This window comes from Ascoidea rubescens (genome assembly GCF_001661345.1).
Source record: "Ascoidea rubescens DSM 1968 unplaced genomic scaffold ASCRUscaffold_5, whole genome shotgun sequence".
NCBI classification, from domain to species: domain Eukaryota; kingdom Fungi; phylum Ascomycota; class Saccharomycetes; order Ascoideales; family Ascoideaceae; genus Ascoidea; species Ascoidea rubescens.
In genome coordinates this window covers 721,148-738,628 of record NW_017962917.1, presented here as the reverse complement: position 1 = coordinate 738,628, position 17,481 = coordinate 721,148, and the positions used below count along the sequence as shown (strand labels likewise).

The following is a 17,481-nucleotide window of genomic DNA, read 5'->3' as shown; positions in this document are numbered from 1 at the left end:
CTGTTTTTTATATTCACCTACAATTTCCCTTTTTTCTTCTTCAATTCTCGTTACTTCTACTAGTCTATACCACTTCACATCACCCATTTAAGACTAGTTTGAAAATGTATATTTTAATCTCCATCGTATCGCTCTTTGTCTGGTTGTTTATTCTAGCTTTTATCTCAGTTTACTTGGTTGTCCTAATCTTCTCTCACAATCCAAGGCCTTTACACGAAGACGAAATTTATTACACAACATTGACTGCAGAAAAATCAGTTTATTCAGATCTAAAACCTTTGCCCTTGAAAAACTCAAATTACGATCCAAAGTCAAATATCCTTATCTCTCTCGTCATACCTTGCTACAATGAAATCAACAGAATCAAACCAATGCTAGATGATTCAACATCCTTTTTGAAAGAAAAATATGGCGACGATGCTTTTGAAATCTTAATCGTCGATGATGGTTCAACTGATGGCACCTCAAATTTCATTCTAGATCTATCTGAAAACTTATACAGCCTCAAGCCAGACCAGATTAGAATCATAAAATTGATCAAAAACAGAGGAAAAGGTGGTGCTGTCACCCATGGCTTACAGTACACTAGAGGAAAATACTCAATTTTCGCTGACGCTGATGGCGCTTCAAAATTCTCTGATATATCAAAACTAATCACTGCTATCGAAAAACACCAATCTCCAAAATCACAACAAGTCCCTGTTGTTGCTGTTGGTTCAAGAGCCCAATTGTATGAAAAAAACAACAACCACTCAGTCGTCAAAAGATCTCTCATCCGCAGCTTTTTGATGCTTTCATTCCACTCAATTCTCTTCATCTTTGGTATTAGAAACGTCAAGGACTCTCAGTGCGGTTTCAAACTATTCAACAAAGCTGCCATTCAACAAATCTTTCCCTACATGCACAATGAAAGATTCATCTTCGATGTCGAAATACTAATGATAGCAAACCATAAGAAGATCCCCATCGAAGAAGTTCCCATATCATGGCATGAAGTCAGCGGTTCAAAAGTCGATTTGGCAAGAGATAGCATCAAAATGGCCATCGATTTAATAGTAACCAGATTCGCCTATCTCTTTGGTATTTACAAAGACTATGAAGTTGTTGATTGTAAAGTTATTCACAAATTAAAAGAAAAATCAATTTAAATGAAATCAAAACATAACCTCCCCTCCAAAATATGCTTTCGCTGTCTTATTATCTCTTTTCATCTCTACTTCTCGCTCTTCTTTTCACCCATCAGTTTCAATTATATATCTTGCTTTTCTTCTTCACTCTTGACTCTTCACTTTTAATAATTATATTTTCGCTTTAGATCTTTTTCTTTTCTTTTTTATTGTTTAATTTTACATATACACAAAATTCATTTGGAAAATTTCTCTCTGTTCTTTGTTATTTATTTTTTACTTTTCATCTATATCTTCCTTCTTCCTAGTTTATATATGTTTTATCACTTCTACTCTACTACTTACTTTCAATACTTCAATCCCATTATATTTAATATACCAAAAATATTAAATATACTTATCAATTATTACTCGGATTCCGTCTCATAATACTATATATTAATTGAGTATATATGAAATGAAAATAAAAATAAAAATTAATGAAAATAAAAATTAATGAAAATAGAAATTAATAAAAATAATACACCATCTCTCCCCTGTCACTTCCAACCACCTTGAAATGATTAAAAATAATTTAAAAATAAAAATAATTAATAAAAAGAATGTCCAAAACATCTCTTGATCACCTCTAATTAAAATACACTCTTTAAACTCTCCTTCTAATGTTTTTTATTACCTCTTTTCAACTTCTTATTCTCTATGGAATCTCGGATCATCAAACTCAATGCTTCTTCGACCCCATATCCAATTGAACTATCAATTGTAATAAAACTGCAATTCCAATCTTTGGCTATTTTTTTTCCTTCTTCAACCAAAACTGGACTCATTTTCTTATTCTCAATATTACTGCAGATAATCATAATTGGGGGCAAAAAATAATTACGAATAATTCTATCCTTTAATTTTTCAAATTCACTTGGACTGTTCCTCAAGTTTTCAGCGTCATATTTAGAATGAAGTTTTTTACTCATTTTTTTCTCATGTTCTTCTAGTTGCTCATTCTTCCAAAGTTGTTTCAAAGTATATGATAATGAAAAGATATCCCCCTCAACTATCTTGTTAGTTTTCTCTTGGTATACTAAAAACTCAATCCACGCTTCAACAATAGTATCTCGAATTACCCCTAATGCCTTTAACGAATTGGCCATATCATTTTTGTCGCTATTATTGCCTTTATTACTCTCAGAACCAACAACATTCTCATAACTTGGAGGTTCATCATTGTTTAAATGGGGAACACAGCTATACATAAGAATATACCCATCGATTTTTCCATTCAATTCACCCAATCCTGATCCGATGATTAAACTCTGCTGTGTGATGTTGGTTCTCATTGAACCATCTATCAAGTTTCCTAGCTGGTTTTCACTTAGCCTGGTGTTCAATGATAATTCAAGAAATGGAATTATATTAACGGGTTGAAAACCTGGCGTGTCAATTAATTCAACAAAAATTGGTGATATTTCTGGTGGATTATGATTGTTGTTACTATTATCATCAATAACATTAAAATTATTATTATACTCGCCAATACAAGCTAAATTTTTATCTGAATTTAAATCTAAATTTGAATTTGCAGAAAATTCGCTGTAAATAGATGAACTGGAGGATGACAATAACGATGGTGTTGCGGTTAAATTAGAATTGAATTGTGTAAGTGTTCTGTTTGAGACTACACTTGAGAGGCCATTGCAGTAATCATTTTGAGTAAAATTAGTTATTCTCCTTATATTGCTTGACAATAGTGGATTTGATGCTAAAGAAAAAAATAATAGTTTATTATTTTCCTCAAAGACTGATAACGAGCGATCATCTTTAATGCCTAATATCGATAATAAGTCTTTGTATTTGATGTTTATGTTATCTTCAATTGAAGCATTATTGCTGTTAATGTTATTGATAAAATGACAATCATAATAGGGATTATCATTTAATTTGGATTTCAATTCCTTAAAAATCGAAAATATTTTTTTATTTTTGCTCTTGTTTTTATTCTTGTCTTTATTGATGTTGCTAATGATGGAGTTTTTTGAGATTGAATTTAGAATATTTTTGGATAATTTTAAATCGAAATTTTGATTTTTAACTAATTTATTTTTTAAAACTAAATCCTTTAAAATGTTAAGATCATTATCAGATAGATTTTCGTTCAAGATAAATTTTGATTTGATTAGTGATGGTTTAAAATTAAATAAAATTGAGTTATTGTTTAAAGTTGGATAATAAACCTCTCTAAAATTAAAAGGATTTGATACTTTTATTGTAAAAGTTGATTTACCAACATTGTTTGAACCTAACAAAGCAAATCTCAATGGGTTATCATAATTTTTAATTTGATGAAGATTAATTTCATCTGTGTAATCATTATAATCATTATTGTTTGAGTAATTTAAATTGGAGTTTTTGTTTATTAATTGAGATTTTGACAATTTTTCAATTTTGATGTAATTTGTAATGTTTTTATCAGAGGTTTTTTTTTGAAATTTTTTGAATTGCATTAATTGTTTGTTTTGAAAATAAGAAGAATCTTGGTCAAAGATAGAAAAATCCATAGTTTTTTTATTTAGTGATTTTTTTGTGCTTTTATTACTTTATTGTATTAATTAATTAACGAATAGGCTAATTGATTAATTAGTAAACTACTAATAAAAATAATTGTCCAAATAAAATTTTATTAATTATATTATATCTATTTAATTAACAGCAATTAAAAAGAATCAGTTTAGTTTAGATTAAGTTGGTTATAACGTCCAATGGTGAAAACAAACTCTTCAAAAGATTAGATCAGCCAAAATGAAATGAAATGAAATAAAGATAGATCAAACCAAGTTCAAATGGAAGAATCTTTGTTTATAAAGCTTTTATATATTTAAGCTTTTTGAAATGATTCAGTACTAGTGCAAAAAGTTTTTTACTGAGAAACAAATAGTGGTTATTGGGCTGCCGAAGGGAGATTGGTGTTTATAAATACTGCGCCTAATTAACAATAATAGCTTTGTTTTAAGCTTCAAATTCCCTTGACTTGTTTAGAATAACTAAAATTGAACACTTCACTTTACTTATTGCGCTTTTTTGTCATGAAGTCAGTTGGAAATGAATAATTTCGAGCCATGTGTGAGATGTGGTGTTTTACTCAAGCGCCAATTTCGATACTTTAAACATCAAAAGGAAAATATGCCGGTGAGTGAATAACAAAGTATGAAGCAATCGCAGCAAAACCCAGAAAGATCATCAAGATAAAGCTGGAAAAAGATGAACAGACTTTTCCACGGATCAAACACTGCTTCATCGATGAACACAGTAATAACAGCTTATTTTGTTGTGTTTTTGATGAAAGAACAGATAAGAGCACTCTGAAAAGGAAAATTATTTGATGATTAATGTGTGCTAATGCGAATAAGTTCAAACGGTTTTGCGCATATGCATATATGCGCAGAAACTAACAGGCAGGTCACCAAAGCAGAAGGGAACTAGCACGGGATTTGAATCATCCAAAGCCATAAAAAAGACTAATTAGGATATAGGGCTCTATTATTCTGTTTTCTTGGAGGCAGCGGCCTACAAAGTTCAGATACCGCTGCCGATATCTTGTCTTCTGCTGAAGCCGATGAGAACAACCGCTGTTGGTGTCCTTCCTTCACCGAAAAAGAAATAAGATCAGCTCCACCGGGCTGCCGATTTGGACTGGGCCTGGATGGGGTTGGATGTTGCTTTGGTGTTGAACCTGGATTTGGGAAAGTGTTTGCCCTATTTTGTTGGTGGAGCTGCTGTCGGGTGTCCTGTTATTTCTGTTGATTTTGCGATTTGATTGGTCATCATCCGGCAAATTGATCCTGCGCATTTTAAAAAATAGTCATGTTTCAATTGTGTTGTGTTTTATCAACAGAAAAGCCGGCATTGTTCTAGTAGATGGGATTGGTAAATAAGATTTGTAGATCATATCAACAGATAGAATCGGTGCAACGATAAGTTCAAAAGTAAACAAGGTATCATTGACAAACGTGTAAATATTTATGAAATTTACATTATCTTTTTAGTTTGCACGGTCTGAGCTGAACCATATCTCGTTCAAGAGTCTTTGTATACTTATTGAATGCTTTATGTACAGGAAAGAGCCCAGATATCTGTTTGTAAAGCACAGTGTTGGTCAGTTCCAGTCTCAGTCTTGCTCTCTGTTGAAATCATTCCATCACAGCAACTCATTTTAACTGTGGTCCAACAGAGCCCACAGCTGTGGTAATGGACAGCTGCAGGGTGCCTGCATGTTTCTGTTGTGGCACTGGTGGAGAATATTTACTGCAGTTTCCCTCACATAAATATTGGCTCAATATATCTTAAACGCTATCCAATAGTATTGGGTAAATTTTGAACAATATATTACTTACGAAATAACCAAAAGATTATAAAAAGAGAAATAAGGATATCCATGATGATGGGAGCGTGTTTAAATTTTGATGGTATTTATTTGCCACTAATAGTCCTGTTCACTATTTTTTTGAGTATTGTGTCTGCTTGTTCTGCTCCATCATTGGAAAAGTACTTGAATCTTCTCTCCAATAAACATCCCGGTCAACTCGAACTATCTGATATTGGTGGAAATAGTGTTCACGATATCAGCTATACCGAACACGATATCGATCAAATTTTGAAGATTCATAAAGAGTTGATTGAAATATCGTCAATTACAGAAGACGAGGATCATGTTGCTAAATATTTGGAAAGATTCTTAAGTGGCCAGGGATTAAAAGTTGAGTTGCAAACAGTGAGAGAAAAGCCTTTAAGACAAAACGTGTTTGCTTATTATCCTGAAATTGGATCGTTGGATCCAAGTTCATCTGATGCTGCTGGAAATCGAAAGGTTTTATTGACTTCTCATATTGACACTGTTCCGCCATTTATTCCTTATAACTACAATCCTGCAACCGGATTGATCTCAGGAAGAGGTTCTGTTGATGCTAAAGGCTCAGTTATTGTTCAGATATTCTCGGTTTTAGAGTCTGTCGAAAAGAATCCTACTCTCAAGAAAAACCTCAGTTTATTATTTGTTATTGGCGAGGAAGTGGATGGTGTTGGAATGCTAAAAGCCTCGAAAATATTCAATTCAAAAAAAGAGCAGTTTGATGTGGTCATCTTTGGTGAACCAACAGAAAATAAGCTAGGAGTTGGCCATAAGGGTATCTATTTAGGGAATTTTCATGTTTATGGCAAGGCCTCTCATTCTGGATATCCTGAATTAGGTGTTTCCTCCAATGACATTCTAATTGACCTAATAAACGAGATCAATGTAAGCGCTGAACATTTCCCATACTCACAAATATTAGGCGACACTACGTTTAACATCGGCAAACTTGAAGGTGGAGTAGCTGCTAATGTTGTTTCAGCTGAAAGTAATGCTTATGTATTATTCAGAGTTGCTGACAAGCTCGACGAATTAGATACTTTAATCCACAAGATATTGAAAGAGAAAAACGAACACTACAGTGAGAAATATCCCGAATTCAAGAGAGAATTGAGTACTTTAAACATTTCAGATATCATCCAGTTCAACGATGTTGTCAAAACACCTCCCCAGTTTTTGGATTACCAAGTAGAAGGATTTGAGAGTGTTGTACTAAAATATGGAACTGACATTGTCAATTATCAAGTTGACAAAGTACCAGTAAGAAAATACCTTTATGGACCTGGCACAATTCTCGTGTGTCATGCTCCCAACGAAAGCTTGTACTTGCACGAATTGGTGGAGGCCATTGATGGATACAACAGGCTAATTGACTTCAATTTGTCAGAGTAATATAAATATATATATATAGATCTCTTCTAGTGAGCGCAGTGCAAGACTTGATTTCTTTCTTTCTTTTGTTCACTAATGATAGGTCAATATCTAACCAATGTCCCTTTTTGTATTGATAATAATATCATATAATCCTAAAGAAAAAAGAAACCTCTGAGTCGCTTAATAATCGCATTTAATTGGGCTGAAAATGGAGCCTCTGACCTTACATTGCTCATACCAATTTCTGCAATAAATCCCTTATCAAACTTATTTAATTCATCCATAAAAGTTTTCCCAACTGTAGTAATGGGATTTCGAATTAGCACCACAGTTAGCCATTGTGAAATAAAAATATTATCGATGGTTTCAATCTCATTATCATTTAAATAAAGATATCTTAGCTTTTGTAAGCTATTCAAATTCTCAATTTTACTAATACAATTTCTAGTTAACACCAACAGTTCCAAATTAATTAATTCATCGAGTCCCTCAATTTTTGTAATTGCGTTCCTTCTTAAATCTAAGTCAGTTAACTTTTTCAACCCTTCAAGATTCTCAATCTTCCTCANNNTGTTTCCCTCCAAATTCAACATGGTCAAGTGTTTCAAATGGCTGATATTCTGCATTTTCTGTATATTATTGCCTCCCAAATATAACTTATTCAAATTAACCAACTCTTTCAAGTTATCAATTTCACTGATATCGCAACTACGTAAATCAAGTACAGTGAGGTTACTCAACTTGTTCAAATTTTCGATTTTTCCAATTTTATTTCCATATAGTGATAGTTCTTTTAAATTGATTAGTTTATTCAAATTCTCAAGTTTTGTGATTTGATTTTCTCTAACTGATAATTGTTCAAGATTTGTCAATTTATCCAAATTCTCAAGCTTTTTGATTTCATTACCTTCTAACGAAAGTAGTTTTAGATTGACCAACTGATCTAAATTTTCAATATTTGTAACCTTATTACCATTTATCTCACAAACCTCTAGATTAATGTTCAAATTTTCAAATTTACTAATTTCATTTTTCGAAATACACAAAGTATGTAGCTTTTCTAATTTATTGATGTTCTCAATTCTTTCAATTTGATTGCAGGATAAGTCTAATTTTCTCAAGTCCCTCAAACAATTAAACTCAATTGGAATTTCTGTTATCTTATTTTTAGATAGATCTAAAACTCTAAGATTATTTAACTTTGAAATTGACGAGTNAATTCTGCTGATTCTGCAATTTCTGATTGACAAAACTTTCAAATTAATTAAATTATCCAAGTTCTCAACAACTTCTAACTCACTATTAAAATCTAAGTCCAACTTTTCCAAACCAGTTAAACAATCTAAATTTTCTATTTTCGTTAAATTGTTGTGTGATAAATATAATACTTCTAAATTAACAAGATTTTCTAAGTTTTCCAATATATGTATCTTGTTGTTATCTAGTAATAATTTTGTTAAATTAATGAAATGATTTAAATTATCAATTCGTTCAATTATATTAAGGCTCAAGTCAAGACGCTCTAAATTCATAAATTGTTGATTTCTCAATATCTCCAACTTGTTTGTATCATCAATAAAACCTGATAACTGAATTCCATTCAAATATTTAGGATTGCAGATTAACAGATTAAAAAAATTATTTGTAATTTCAAGCATGGCGCTGTTAAACAATGTTTCTTCTGGGGAAAATTCGCGTGAGAGGAAACGAGATGGTTGAACAATAGTGATAGTTTGAAGATTCTCAAAATAAAGATCCTGTGCTAAATATTGGTGAATAGCCATTTGGACTCTATAAAAATCCTCATTTCTGGAAGATTGAGGTGAGAACAAACTAGATGATTGAGCAGAAACGATATTTTGCAGATTATCAAAATACAAATTCTCTGTTAGTAATTGGTCAATAGATTTTTGAAGTTTATAAGCATTCTCAATTCTTCTTGTGTGCTTGCGCTCAAAATAATGAATTGGATCATCAATAAATAGCGTTTTAGTAAATGATTTCAAATAACTTTTAAGTATAAAGCAATCATCTTTTAATAAAACCATCTGCCATTTACGATCATTCCACATTAAATAGCCAATAGAAGTATTTCTTACGCAAAATCGATTATATGCAATTTTTAAAACAGTAAATAGTTTTCTGTAACAGAGATAGGAAATGTACTAATTGTCTGATAATGAGAGCAACCAAACAATATCCAATGGCAAATATTCTACAACCAACAGAAATACATCAGGATGAAATAATGCAAAGTCCATAATGATGAGTTGTTGTGAGCAATTGCTTCCACTGACTGGAGACTAGAGGTTAGATATACACACGTCTTTGGTGAGATATAAGAAGTGTGAGTTTNAATTAAATGGTATGTAAATCAGTTTTTGCTTCTTTAATAGCTATGGGAGATGTCTCTCCTTATATCCTCACAGGAGTTTTCAACATTGAGATTTGGACCCATAAAAATAGCCTCCTCCTTCATTTGTTCCCAACTCTGGAAGAGCATATAATAGAACAGTACTATAGCGTAAAACGAGTAAACTACAACTCAGAAAAGTGAAAAAACTGCCAGATATTACATTATACAAAAAGTTTGCTTGGAACTGGACAAGCCCTAAATTAAGGCCTAACCAAACAATGTCCCAGACTTTCAAAAGCAATTAACAAAGCAGGCTGGAGTTCTCTTCTACGCTCTTCATTTCTATATACTTCTTTAATATATGATCATGGATTTGCTACAACAGGAGCAGACCGGGAGCATGTGCTGGGAAAGAGTATAGACCGAATCTAGAGATCCGGGCGCTTTGCAACATTTTATTGCGTTTATTCCGGTTATCACTATTTCCACCACTTCGTTAACCAAGAGGGGTAGATCATAATTTTAACAATAGAAAATAATTTGAATCTTCAATGAGATTTTTCAAATCTCCAATCATGGAATTTCGATTTACGAATTTTGATAGATTAATTTTATAAACTTTGATCACTTCATACATTACATTTTTTTCCAAAACAAGAATTTTACATTTAAGTTGATCATCAATTAAAAATCACGACTTTGGAAATTCTCGAATAGGATGAAAATATTATAATTACATTTTAACAATTTAAATCTAAAGTTTCTCAGGGATTCGACAACTATGATCTATTTTAAAGAAACAGTTAGATAGAGAAGTGGCACAAAATGATTTAAACTTTCAAATCACTTTCACAAATTGAAAACAACTTGATTTTATCATTCTCATTATTTGTATTGTCTGTAGCTATCTAATTAGCTAAAGTGGGACAATATGAGTTTATCAAACTGGAAAATTATGAAAGTCGAACCTGAAGCTAGGAATTCCTCCATGAAAATCATAAATGCTATTAAAATCAGATATCAAATTTTGAAATATCGATGAATAATTTGCTGGTGTTGAATTTGAAATCCAACAATACTTCGAAGATAGAAAATTTCAAAAATTTCAAAAATTTAGAACAATTGTATTTCTGTATCAATAAAACTATGAAAATTGAAAATATTCATCGGATCAAATTAGTAAATTAATTGGACACATTATTTAACCAAATACAAAAAATTGAAACTGAAGATGATTGCAAGCATTGGAAATACTCAATTTATCAAATAACAGTAAAAAATTTGGAAATTGAATTGTTATCAACTAATTACATCTCAAAAACTGCACATTGTAAACAACTTGGCAATTTGTAATTATTAGATTTTTTGCGAACAATAATATCAGCATACTGGAAAATCTTAAATATTTTTCAAAATTAAAAGGATTATATACGGAAAATAACAAAATTCAAATGTTTGAAAATTTACTTGATTCTGCATAATTAGGAATTCTTGATTCGGGCAGAATTTTATTATCAGCCTTCGAAAACTTTAAAGGAAAATCACATATCAAAATTCGTAATTTATGTAATGTTCAAATTTTTATCCTGATGAAGAAGATACCATTATGTTCGATGAGCCTGATAATATGTTTATGGTAGCTTTAGATGGGAATGATAGTTGTGATAAGGAATTGAGCCCTCAAAAAGCGATCTCTCGCAAAGAGCACTTTTTAAGAACTTTAATAACAAGAACGTTACACAAAAACCATTTTGATAAGACAAAAACCTATTAAATAGAAAAAAAAAATAGATTATTTATTTATTTAGAAGCGGATGAAGCTGCTTCAACTAAACTAGAACACTCTTTCAAGAACTCTTTGGGGGTTACAATATTGGTACTACCATATATGACATTTTTTCCTCCTAATTTATTGGTGGTACTTGTAGGATTGAGACTGGATGAATTGGTGTTAGAAGCATTATTACACCATTCTTGCAAGTTTTGGTATTCCAAGTAATTTCCATCTCCAACCACAAAGGTAATTCCTAGATTGTAAACATTCCTTTTTGGTGTTTTTGATTGCGTTCCTCTAATAATTAGAGGATCAAAATATAGATAGTCATCTGTGGTGTTTAAAATTGTCGATGTAGATTTTGAGGGATCCATTATTGATTCTACAATATTTGTTATTGGAATTTGGTTTTTTTCAGGCAATAGTTTTTGTAAGTTTGAAATTATTGAGCCCACACCTGTTCCCTCAGCTAAACCAAATAATCTTGAAGATAAACCAGAGAAGTTAGAAGTCTTTTGCTGAGAGTTATTTGCAGATTTATTACTATTGAAATTTGAGGAATCATTCAGTTGAAAAGTGGCTAATTTGATAACATCTTTGGCTCTTTTGATATAATTCAAGGGACTTAAATCACAATTTAAATCTGTTAATATCTTTTCTACTTTTTTTGTAAAATCAGCAGGCAAATCACATAATAAATATAGAAACAAATAAGTTCTTAATTTATCATTTAAGATTTCTTTGTTGTCAGGGTTTTCTGATAATTTATTTAGGAAATCTTGTCTAATTTTGGGATCATTTATATTTTGCTCCACTTCAAAATAGAAATCTAAATGTTTTGATTCTAGTTCCTTTAACAATGAAGCTAGAATGTTCATATGCATATCAATAATTTGTTTTTTCTTTGTCAAGTAAGGTAGTTTTTTAACTGCTAATTGAATTTGTTGAGTATCATATTGATCAGAATTCTGATTGCTAATTTCATTCAAAGAAGATATTCCACCTGTTTTATTTGTTAGTTCCTTGGCTTCAATTTTATAGTTATTCAATTCTTTTTCAACATTTTCCACTGCATCTGGAAATGGAATTTGAGAATTTGAATTCCAAAAGAAGTCAGAAGAATCAATATCATATTTGGTTGTAATTATTTTATCTGTATTTTTTTCGTCGCTTTTTGTTATAGTTATAGTGTTTCTTTCTAGCTTGAAGATATCAAATACCATACATTGATAAATCCAAGAATGAGCAAACATTGAAGCAAGATCGAAATTTCTGTCTAGTAATATCAAAACCGATCTGTTTGAAGATATTGAAGAATTATTTGATAGCTTTGCATTAATAACATGGTCTTTCAATTTTGAATCTAAGCTTTGAGCAATAAGTTCAGCTGGACCACCTCTAGGGGCTCTTATAATTGGAATCGAATTTAAAGTTAGGATAGTATTAAACAAGCCATTTGAAATTTGTTCAGTTATTAAATTAATTTGATCTTCATTGATTTTGGGGTTATTTAAAAGAGAGTAAGTATTGGGCAAGTTCAAAGAAAACAAGTTTGGCTCTGTTACTAAATAATTCAAATATTGATCAAAAACTTGTTTAATTTTAAAGGATTTGTTGGTTAGAGAAACCAAATTAGCAAAATACTCCAACAAGTTTCGTGGTAAGTTGCTGGTGAAATTGATATAGAATTCTGAATATTTTTCAGATTTTAGATCTTCAATTATTAAATCAATATTTGATTTTAATGGTTCAATAAAATAAATCACAGGAACATCAGGCAAGGGAGATCTCACTGAGTTTATTGAATAATGCATTGTTATTCCTGATTTTAATAGGTCATTGACTCTCAATATGGAAGATACAATTGCAGTAGACTTTGAATCCAAAATCAACACTTTCCATATTACATCGCTCCTTGAGTTGGAATCATCTATGACTGTAGTTGTTGATGGAACCTGGTTGAGATTTAGCATTTGCTCAAGAGAAGCCACCTGTTTCTGGCGCAATGTGGTGAATTGAGACAGTTGACCAAAAGACATTCTTATATAAACCAAGTGCAAGTAGATATCCAGACAGTTCTTCGCAAACCAGCTTCTTCATAAAACAGTCGAATCGACACTTCTTCTACTGGCTTTGGTTTCTGAATAACAACTGGCAATAAACCCAAAGTCATGCTGCAAACGATCCGTGGTTCTGGTTTGGATAATCTGCATAATTATCTAATAACGCGTATTCATACTGCTCAAGACATACACGGTTTGATCTTCGGCGGCGGCTCTTTCACCGGATTTTGACGGAAGTATTTTGGTTTGCCGTGAAATTTAATTTTTTTCCCAGACTCTTATTCATTGGTTTGGTAAAGTGCTCTGAGAGATGAGATCGATAGTTGGCAATAATAAACCATATAATCATGATAAGAAGATTGTTGTTCTGTTCCAGACCAACAGCAATATCTGGGGTCATAACGGGAAAAACTTTACCCATTAGATACTTGAGCTGCTTCAAAAAAAACGACAATAATAAGACTGTTTTGATAACTCAAGATCAAACTCCAGTTAAAACTTTCCAGGAATTATATGATAAAAGATTGATTTCTCTGGATATTTTGCACTGTTTGCACTCCTTGGGTTTTGCATATTTGACTACAACTCAAAGACTAATTTTGCGGCCAATATTATCTTCTCCTAAGACTTTTGTTGTTTCTGCCGAAACTGGTTCTGGAAAGACACTATCATTTATTCTACCTATAATTAATAATCTATTGAAAAATACCTCCAAACAAACTGCTGAAGATATCCAAATAAATGATACAAATGATGAATATTCTATTGATTCGGTTATTATCGTTAACACTACCACATTAGCAATACAAATTAACAGCGAATTTAATAGATTTTTTAATGTTTTGAATAAGAGCGAGACCAACAATTTTAATTTTTCCAGTATGATGATAACTGGTGGTGGTATGTCAAAAATTTTACAATTAAAATCAGTGAACACTATCAAACCAAATGTCATCATTGCAACTCCTGGTAGATTTGTTGATTTGTTTTTGGCAAGTAATAATTGTAAACATTTATTCTGCAATCTATCTTATTTAGTGTTTGATGAAACAGACCAATTATTAAATCCAATGCAAAAGATGAATGTTTATAAAATTCAATCCTATCTTTACAAATTGAACAATTCCCAAAGTGAATTTAGACATTTATACTTTTCTGCAACAATTGATGAAAACACTTTAAATTCAATTGGCAATCATGCAACAAAATTCAATAAATATTTGGAAAAGAAATGTGCTGCAAATCAAGAACTCATTGAAGCTCCTTTATTTATAAATGCCAATAAAAACAATGATTTGTCCACCATAAATAATTTTAATACAAGGGAATCAATCAATCAAAGTTTGGTTATCACTGATAATTTAGTATCGAGTTTTTTTGCGATGGTTTCATTTATCGAAAGTCAAATTGTTAACAGCAAAATGCCAAAAGATAATAATAGTAAAACCCAGAAGCAACAGCATTTTAAAGATTTGGTTTTCTTACCCACAATCCTATCAGTCGAATTTTTTTATATGCTATTATTGAATTATCTTGAAACTTATTATCCAGATTTAAAGCACAAAATTAACTATAATGTCTTTTACATCTCCGGGTCTACTACAACTGAATCAAGAGAAAGAGTCTTGAAAATATTCAAAGAGACTGGGAACTCAATTTTAATATCAACTGATTTATCAAGTAGAGGAATGGATTTTCCAGATTTAACTAATGTCTTAATACTTGGAGCTCAAAAAAACTTTGAAAATTATATTCATAAAATCGGTAGAACTTCAAGAGGATTTTCACTTGAAAAAGCAGATTCTATTTTATATTTAAGTGAGTTTGAGAAAAATTACTACAATAAACTAGTTGAAAATAATTTTGTAAACTTTAATCATACCTATCAGTATGCTAAAAATTTGGAGTTTGAAAAAAAATTGTTTGCTATTATTCAAAATGAAATTATTTCAACTAAAAAGCAGGAGTATGTCAATAATTTGGAAAAATTACAAAAAAAACTTGAAAGAGAACAAGAAAAAAGAAATGAATTGTCAACAGGAAAAGAAGATGCTTTAGAGCTTAAAAATATCAATTCTAATATTAATTCGCTAACAAATAATATAACAAAACTTGAAAAAGAAGAAGATTTTTTGATATCTTTGATCCAATCACTTTTATTCTACTACTCAAACTTTTATAAAAGATTTAACTTTCCTGAAGATTCTATTTTTCAATCGATTTCAAATTTTTTCCAAATATGTTCCGGCAATTTCAAAACCAAACCGAAAATAGACTCGCTAATTTGGAAAACCCACTACAAAATTTATTCAAGGGACATTTTAGAAAACTACTTTTTCATTTCCTCTGACGATAAAAAATACTTAAGAAATCATAGCCATATCAAAAACAGCACATATACCAACAACGTCCACAACGTCAAAGGCAACAACTGTTCGCACAGTCTCACCATCGACGACACTGCTCTTCGAAAGAAATTGGCTAGTCTTAGAAGCAGAAAGGTAAGCAATCGATTTAACGCTAATTAGCACTATTTGTAAATAAACAACTATATCCCAACTACTTTAAATATTTTAGAATGATATATTTCTTATACATTTCAACACAAACCAAAATAATAAGCCAGCTCTGTGGTTCATGCATAAAATACGTAACTACACATGCACTTGCGTTTCCTGTCACACGACGGAAACTTCCAGATCTGGAAATATCACTGGCTGCCGACGGAACTTCACCGAAGAAACTTTGTTGATGCGTCCCAAAAAGTGAAATTGTTCATCTCAGTTTTGTATGCCTCGTCAATTGCTGGGTCATTATTTGTGTGTGGGATACCTGTTGTCTGTGGCTGTATTTGCAGAGAATTGGTTGCTGTTTGTTGTAGACCTAGTGTTATATTATTACTTCTGCCTCAACCTTTTGTTTTGCTTCTTTTGGCCTTTTCAAAGTTGCTGTTCATCGCCATCTCGGTTCATTAATAAACATTAGACATTGGATATGGATCAGCCTGGGAAGGTTCATAAATGGACATCAGAAATGGATTCTACTTTGTGCAATCTAGTTCAGGAGAACATGCCTTATATACTAGACGATAGAATAAGACACAAAGATAAAAACTGGAAAACTGTTTTGAAACAGTTTAACAAAACGTTCAACTTGAATTTCAAGCAATACAGAACCCTTAAAACCCGTTATAAATCTTTGGAAACAACATTTAAATTTAATGACATAGATGGACTCAATGGTGGTGTGGTGTTAAATAATGAACTTCAATCTATTTTGGTAAAGATTATTCAGCATAAGGCTGCTCATAATGCACAGAAAAGATCAAGCAAGCTAAATCTTGACAAACTGGAAACAAAAAAAAATAAAAACAACCTTCACCAAGATATAATTGATAATGGGACCGAAAATAACAATGATCATGATAATGATCAAGATAATGAAAACGATCACGATATAGATAATGATGATTCTGATAATCTGAAAAACTTCGAAGACAGCAGTATTTTTAAAGCTCTCCAAAATATCAACAATAACCAGACCATTGACGACCCAAACAGTATTGTAAACAATAACGATACCATCAGTTACAATCATAATAATGAATACAGTAACAATGCAAATATTAATACTAATAATGGCAACATTCAGCCAATAAATAACAATGATGATAATAGAGCAGATAATAGTGGTATTAACATTTGTGAGAATATTATTGATACAAATACTACATCCGATGTTATCATGGATGACAATAACACTATTGTCAATAATCAGAACAATGACGTTATTAAGAGAAAAAATGAGATAATTGAAATAAATAATAACAATAACAATAACAATCATAGAAATCAAGAAAATGATAACAACAAAGAAAATATTAAACTCAATACTAAAGATATACAAAGCAATCCTGAAGCTACTCCAACGAATAATAATAGTATATCTTCATTAAAGGAAATCAATCAACTTCAAAGTTTCAACGATGCTAATTTTGAAAATGATGAATCATCAAGTGAAACTGACTTGAGATTTGATGAATTTCAAAATGCTTCCAACAAAAGACGAAAAGCTGAGAAAAAAACAGATTTAGAGATCTTAAAAGAAATTTTAAGCAAACCAATTCAAATTAAATTTCGTCATAGTGATGATGATTGTAGCAGTAATGCTAATAAACAATATAATGGTATTGTCAACAATAATCAAAATAAAACTACTGACACAAATAATTCCAATAATCTTAAGATAATTTCTTTAATTAATGAAAAATTCGACACAATAGCAAAAAAGCTAGTTGATTTAGAATATAAGTATAACAAACGATTTGATAAAATTTCCTCAAATCTTGACATAATAATGAAAAAGTTAGGAGATTAAAATTTTTGGAG

At 31.0% G+C, this 17,481-nt stretch overlaps 7 protein-coding genes across 7 annotated transcripts; 4 read left to right on the top strand and 3 right to left on the bottom strand.

The window, feature by feature from the left end:
* Positions 1 to 104: 104 nt before the first annotated feature.
* Positions 105 to 1,148, top strand: ALG5 (dolichyl-phosphate beta-glucosyltransferase; the record flags this gene model as incomplete). The annotated part of the gene is made up of 1 exon (XM_020190469.1): positions 105 to 1,148. One exon carries the CDS (start codon positions 105 to 107, stop codon positions 1,146 to 1,148), a length of 1,044 nt encoding a protein of 347 aa, XP_020047907.1.
* A 366-nt stretch (positions 1,149 to 1,514) lies between these two features.
* ASCRUDRAFT_75589 (uncharacterized protein) lies at positions 1,515 to 4,094 on the bottom strand. The gene has a single exon (XM_020193128.1). The coding sequence runs from the start codon at positions 3,677 to 3,679 to the stop codon at positions 1,787 to 1,789; it is 1,893 nt and encodes a 630-aa protein (XP_020047906.1). The 5' UTR covers positions 3,680 to 4,094; the 3' UTR covers positions 1,515 to 1,786.
* Positions 4,095 to 5,559: 1,465 nt separating this feature from the next.
* Positions 5,560 to 6,918, top strand: ASCRUDRAFT_34221 (Zn-dependent exopeptidase; the record flags this gene model as incomplete). Its single annotated transcript, XM_020190503.1, has 2 exons — positions 5,560 to 6,607; positions 6,659 to 6,918. The coding sequence occupies 2 exons, from the start codon at positions 5,560 to 5,562 to the stop codon at positions 6,916 to 6,918; spliced, it is 1,308 nt and encodes a 435-aa protein (XP_020047905.1).
* A 572-nt stretch (positions 6,919 to 7,490) lies between these two features.
* On the bottom strand, positions 7,491 to 8,558 carry ASCRUDRAFT_33821 (L domain-like protein; the record flags this gene model as incomplete). Its single annotated transcript, XM_020190468.1, has 2 exons — positions 7,491 to 7,960; positions 8,201 to 8,558. Coding segments are annotated over 2 exons (828 nt in total), but the record flags the coding sequence as incomplete, so codon positions are not given.
* Positions 8,559 to 11,056: 2,498 nt separating this feature from the next.
* On the bottom strand, positions 11,057 to 13,003 carry SLY1 (syntaxin-binding protein; the record flags this gene model as incomplete). The annotated part of the gene is made up of 1 exon (XM_020190505.1): positions 11,057 to 13,003. One exon carries the CDS (start codon positions 13,001 to 13,003, stop codon positions 11,057 to 11,059), a length of 1,947 nt encoding a protein of 648 aa, XP_020047903.1.
* A 371-nt stretch (positions 13,004 to 13,374) lies between these two features.
* ASCRUDRAFT_143407 (P-loop containing nucleoside triphosphate hydrolase protein) lies at positions 13,375 to 15,854 on the top strand. Its single transcript, XM_020189198.1, has one exon. It carries the CDS (start codon positions 13,441 to 13,443, stop codon positions 15,619 to 15,621), a length of 2,181 nt encoding a protein of 726 aa, XP_020047902.1. The 5' UTR covers positions 13,375 to 13,440; the 3' UTR covers positions 15,622 to 15,854.
* Positions 15,855 to 16,087: 233 nt separating this feature from the next.
* On the top strand, positions 16,088 to 17,470 carry ASCRUDRAFT_80645 (uncharacterized protein; the record flags this gene model as incomplete). The annotated part of the gene is made up of 1 exon (XM_020194518.1): positions 16,088 to 17,470. One exon carries the CDS (start codon positions 16,088 to 16,090, stop codon positions 17,468 to 17,470), a length of 1,383 nt encoding a protein of 460 aa, XP_020047901.1.
* Positions 17,471 to 17,481: the final 11 nt, after the last annotated feature.

What these genes read in the sequence shown, in the direction of transcription:
- ASCRUDRAFT_75589 (XM_020193128.1), bottom strand. Translation starts at nt 3,679, where the DNA reads ATGGATTTTTCTATCTTTGACCAAGATTCTTCTTATTTTCAAAACAAA.
- ASCRUDRAFT_143407 (XM_020189198.1), top strand. Translation starts at nt 13,441, where the DNA reads ATGATAAGAAGATTGTTGTTCTGTTCCAGACCAACAGCAATATCTGGG.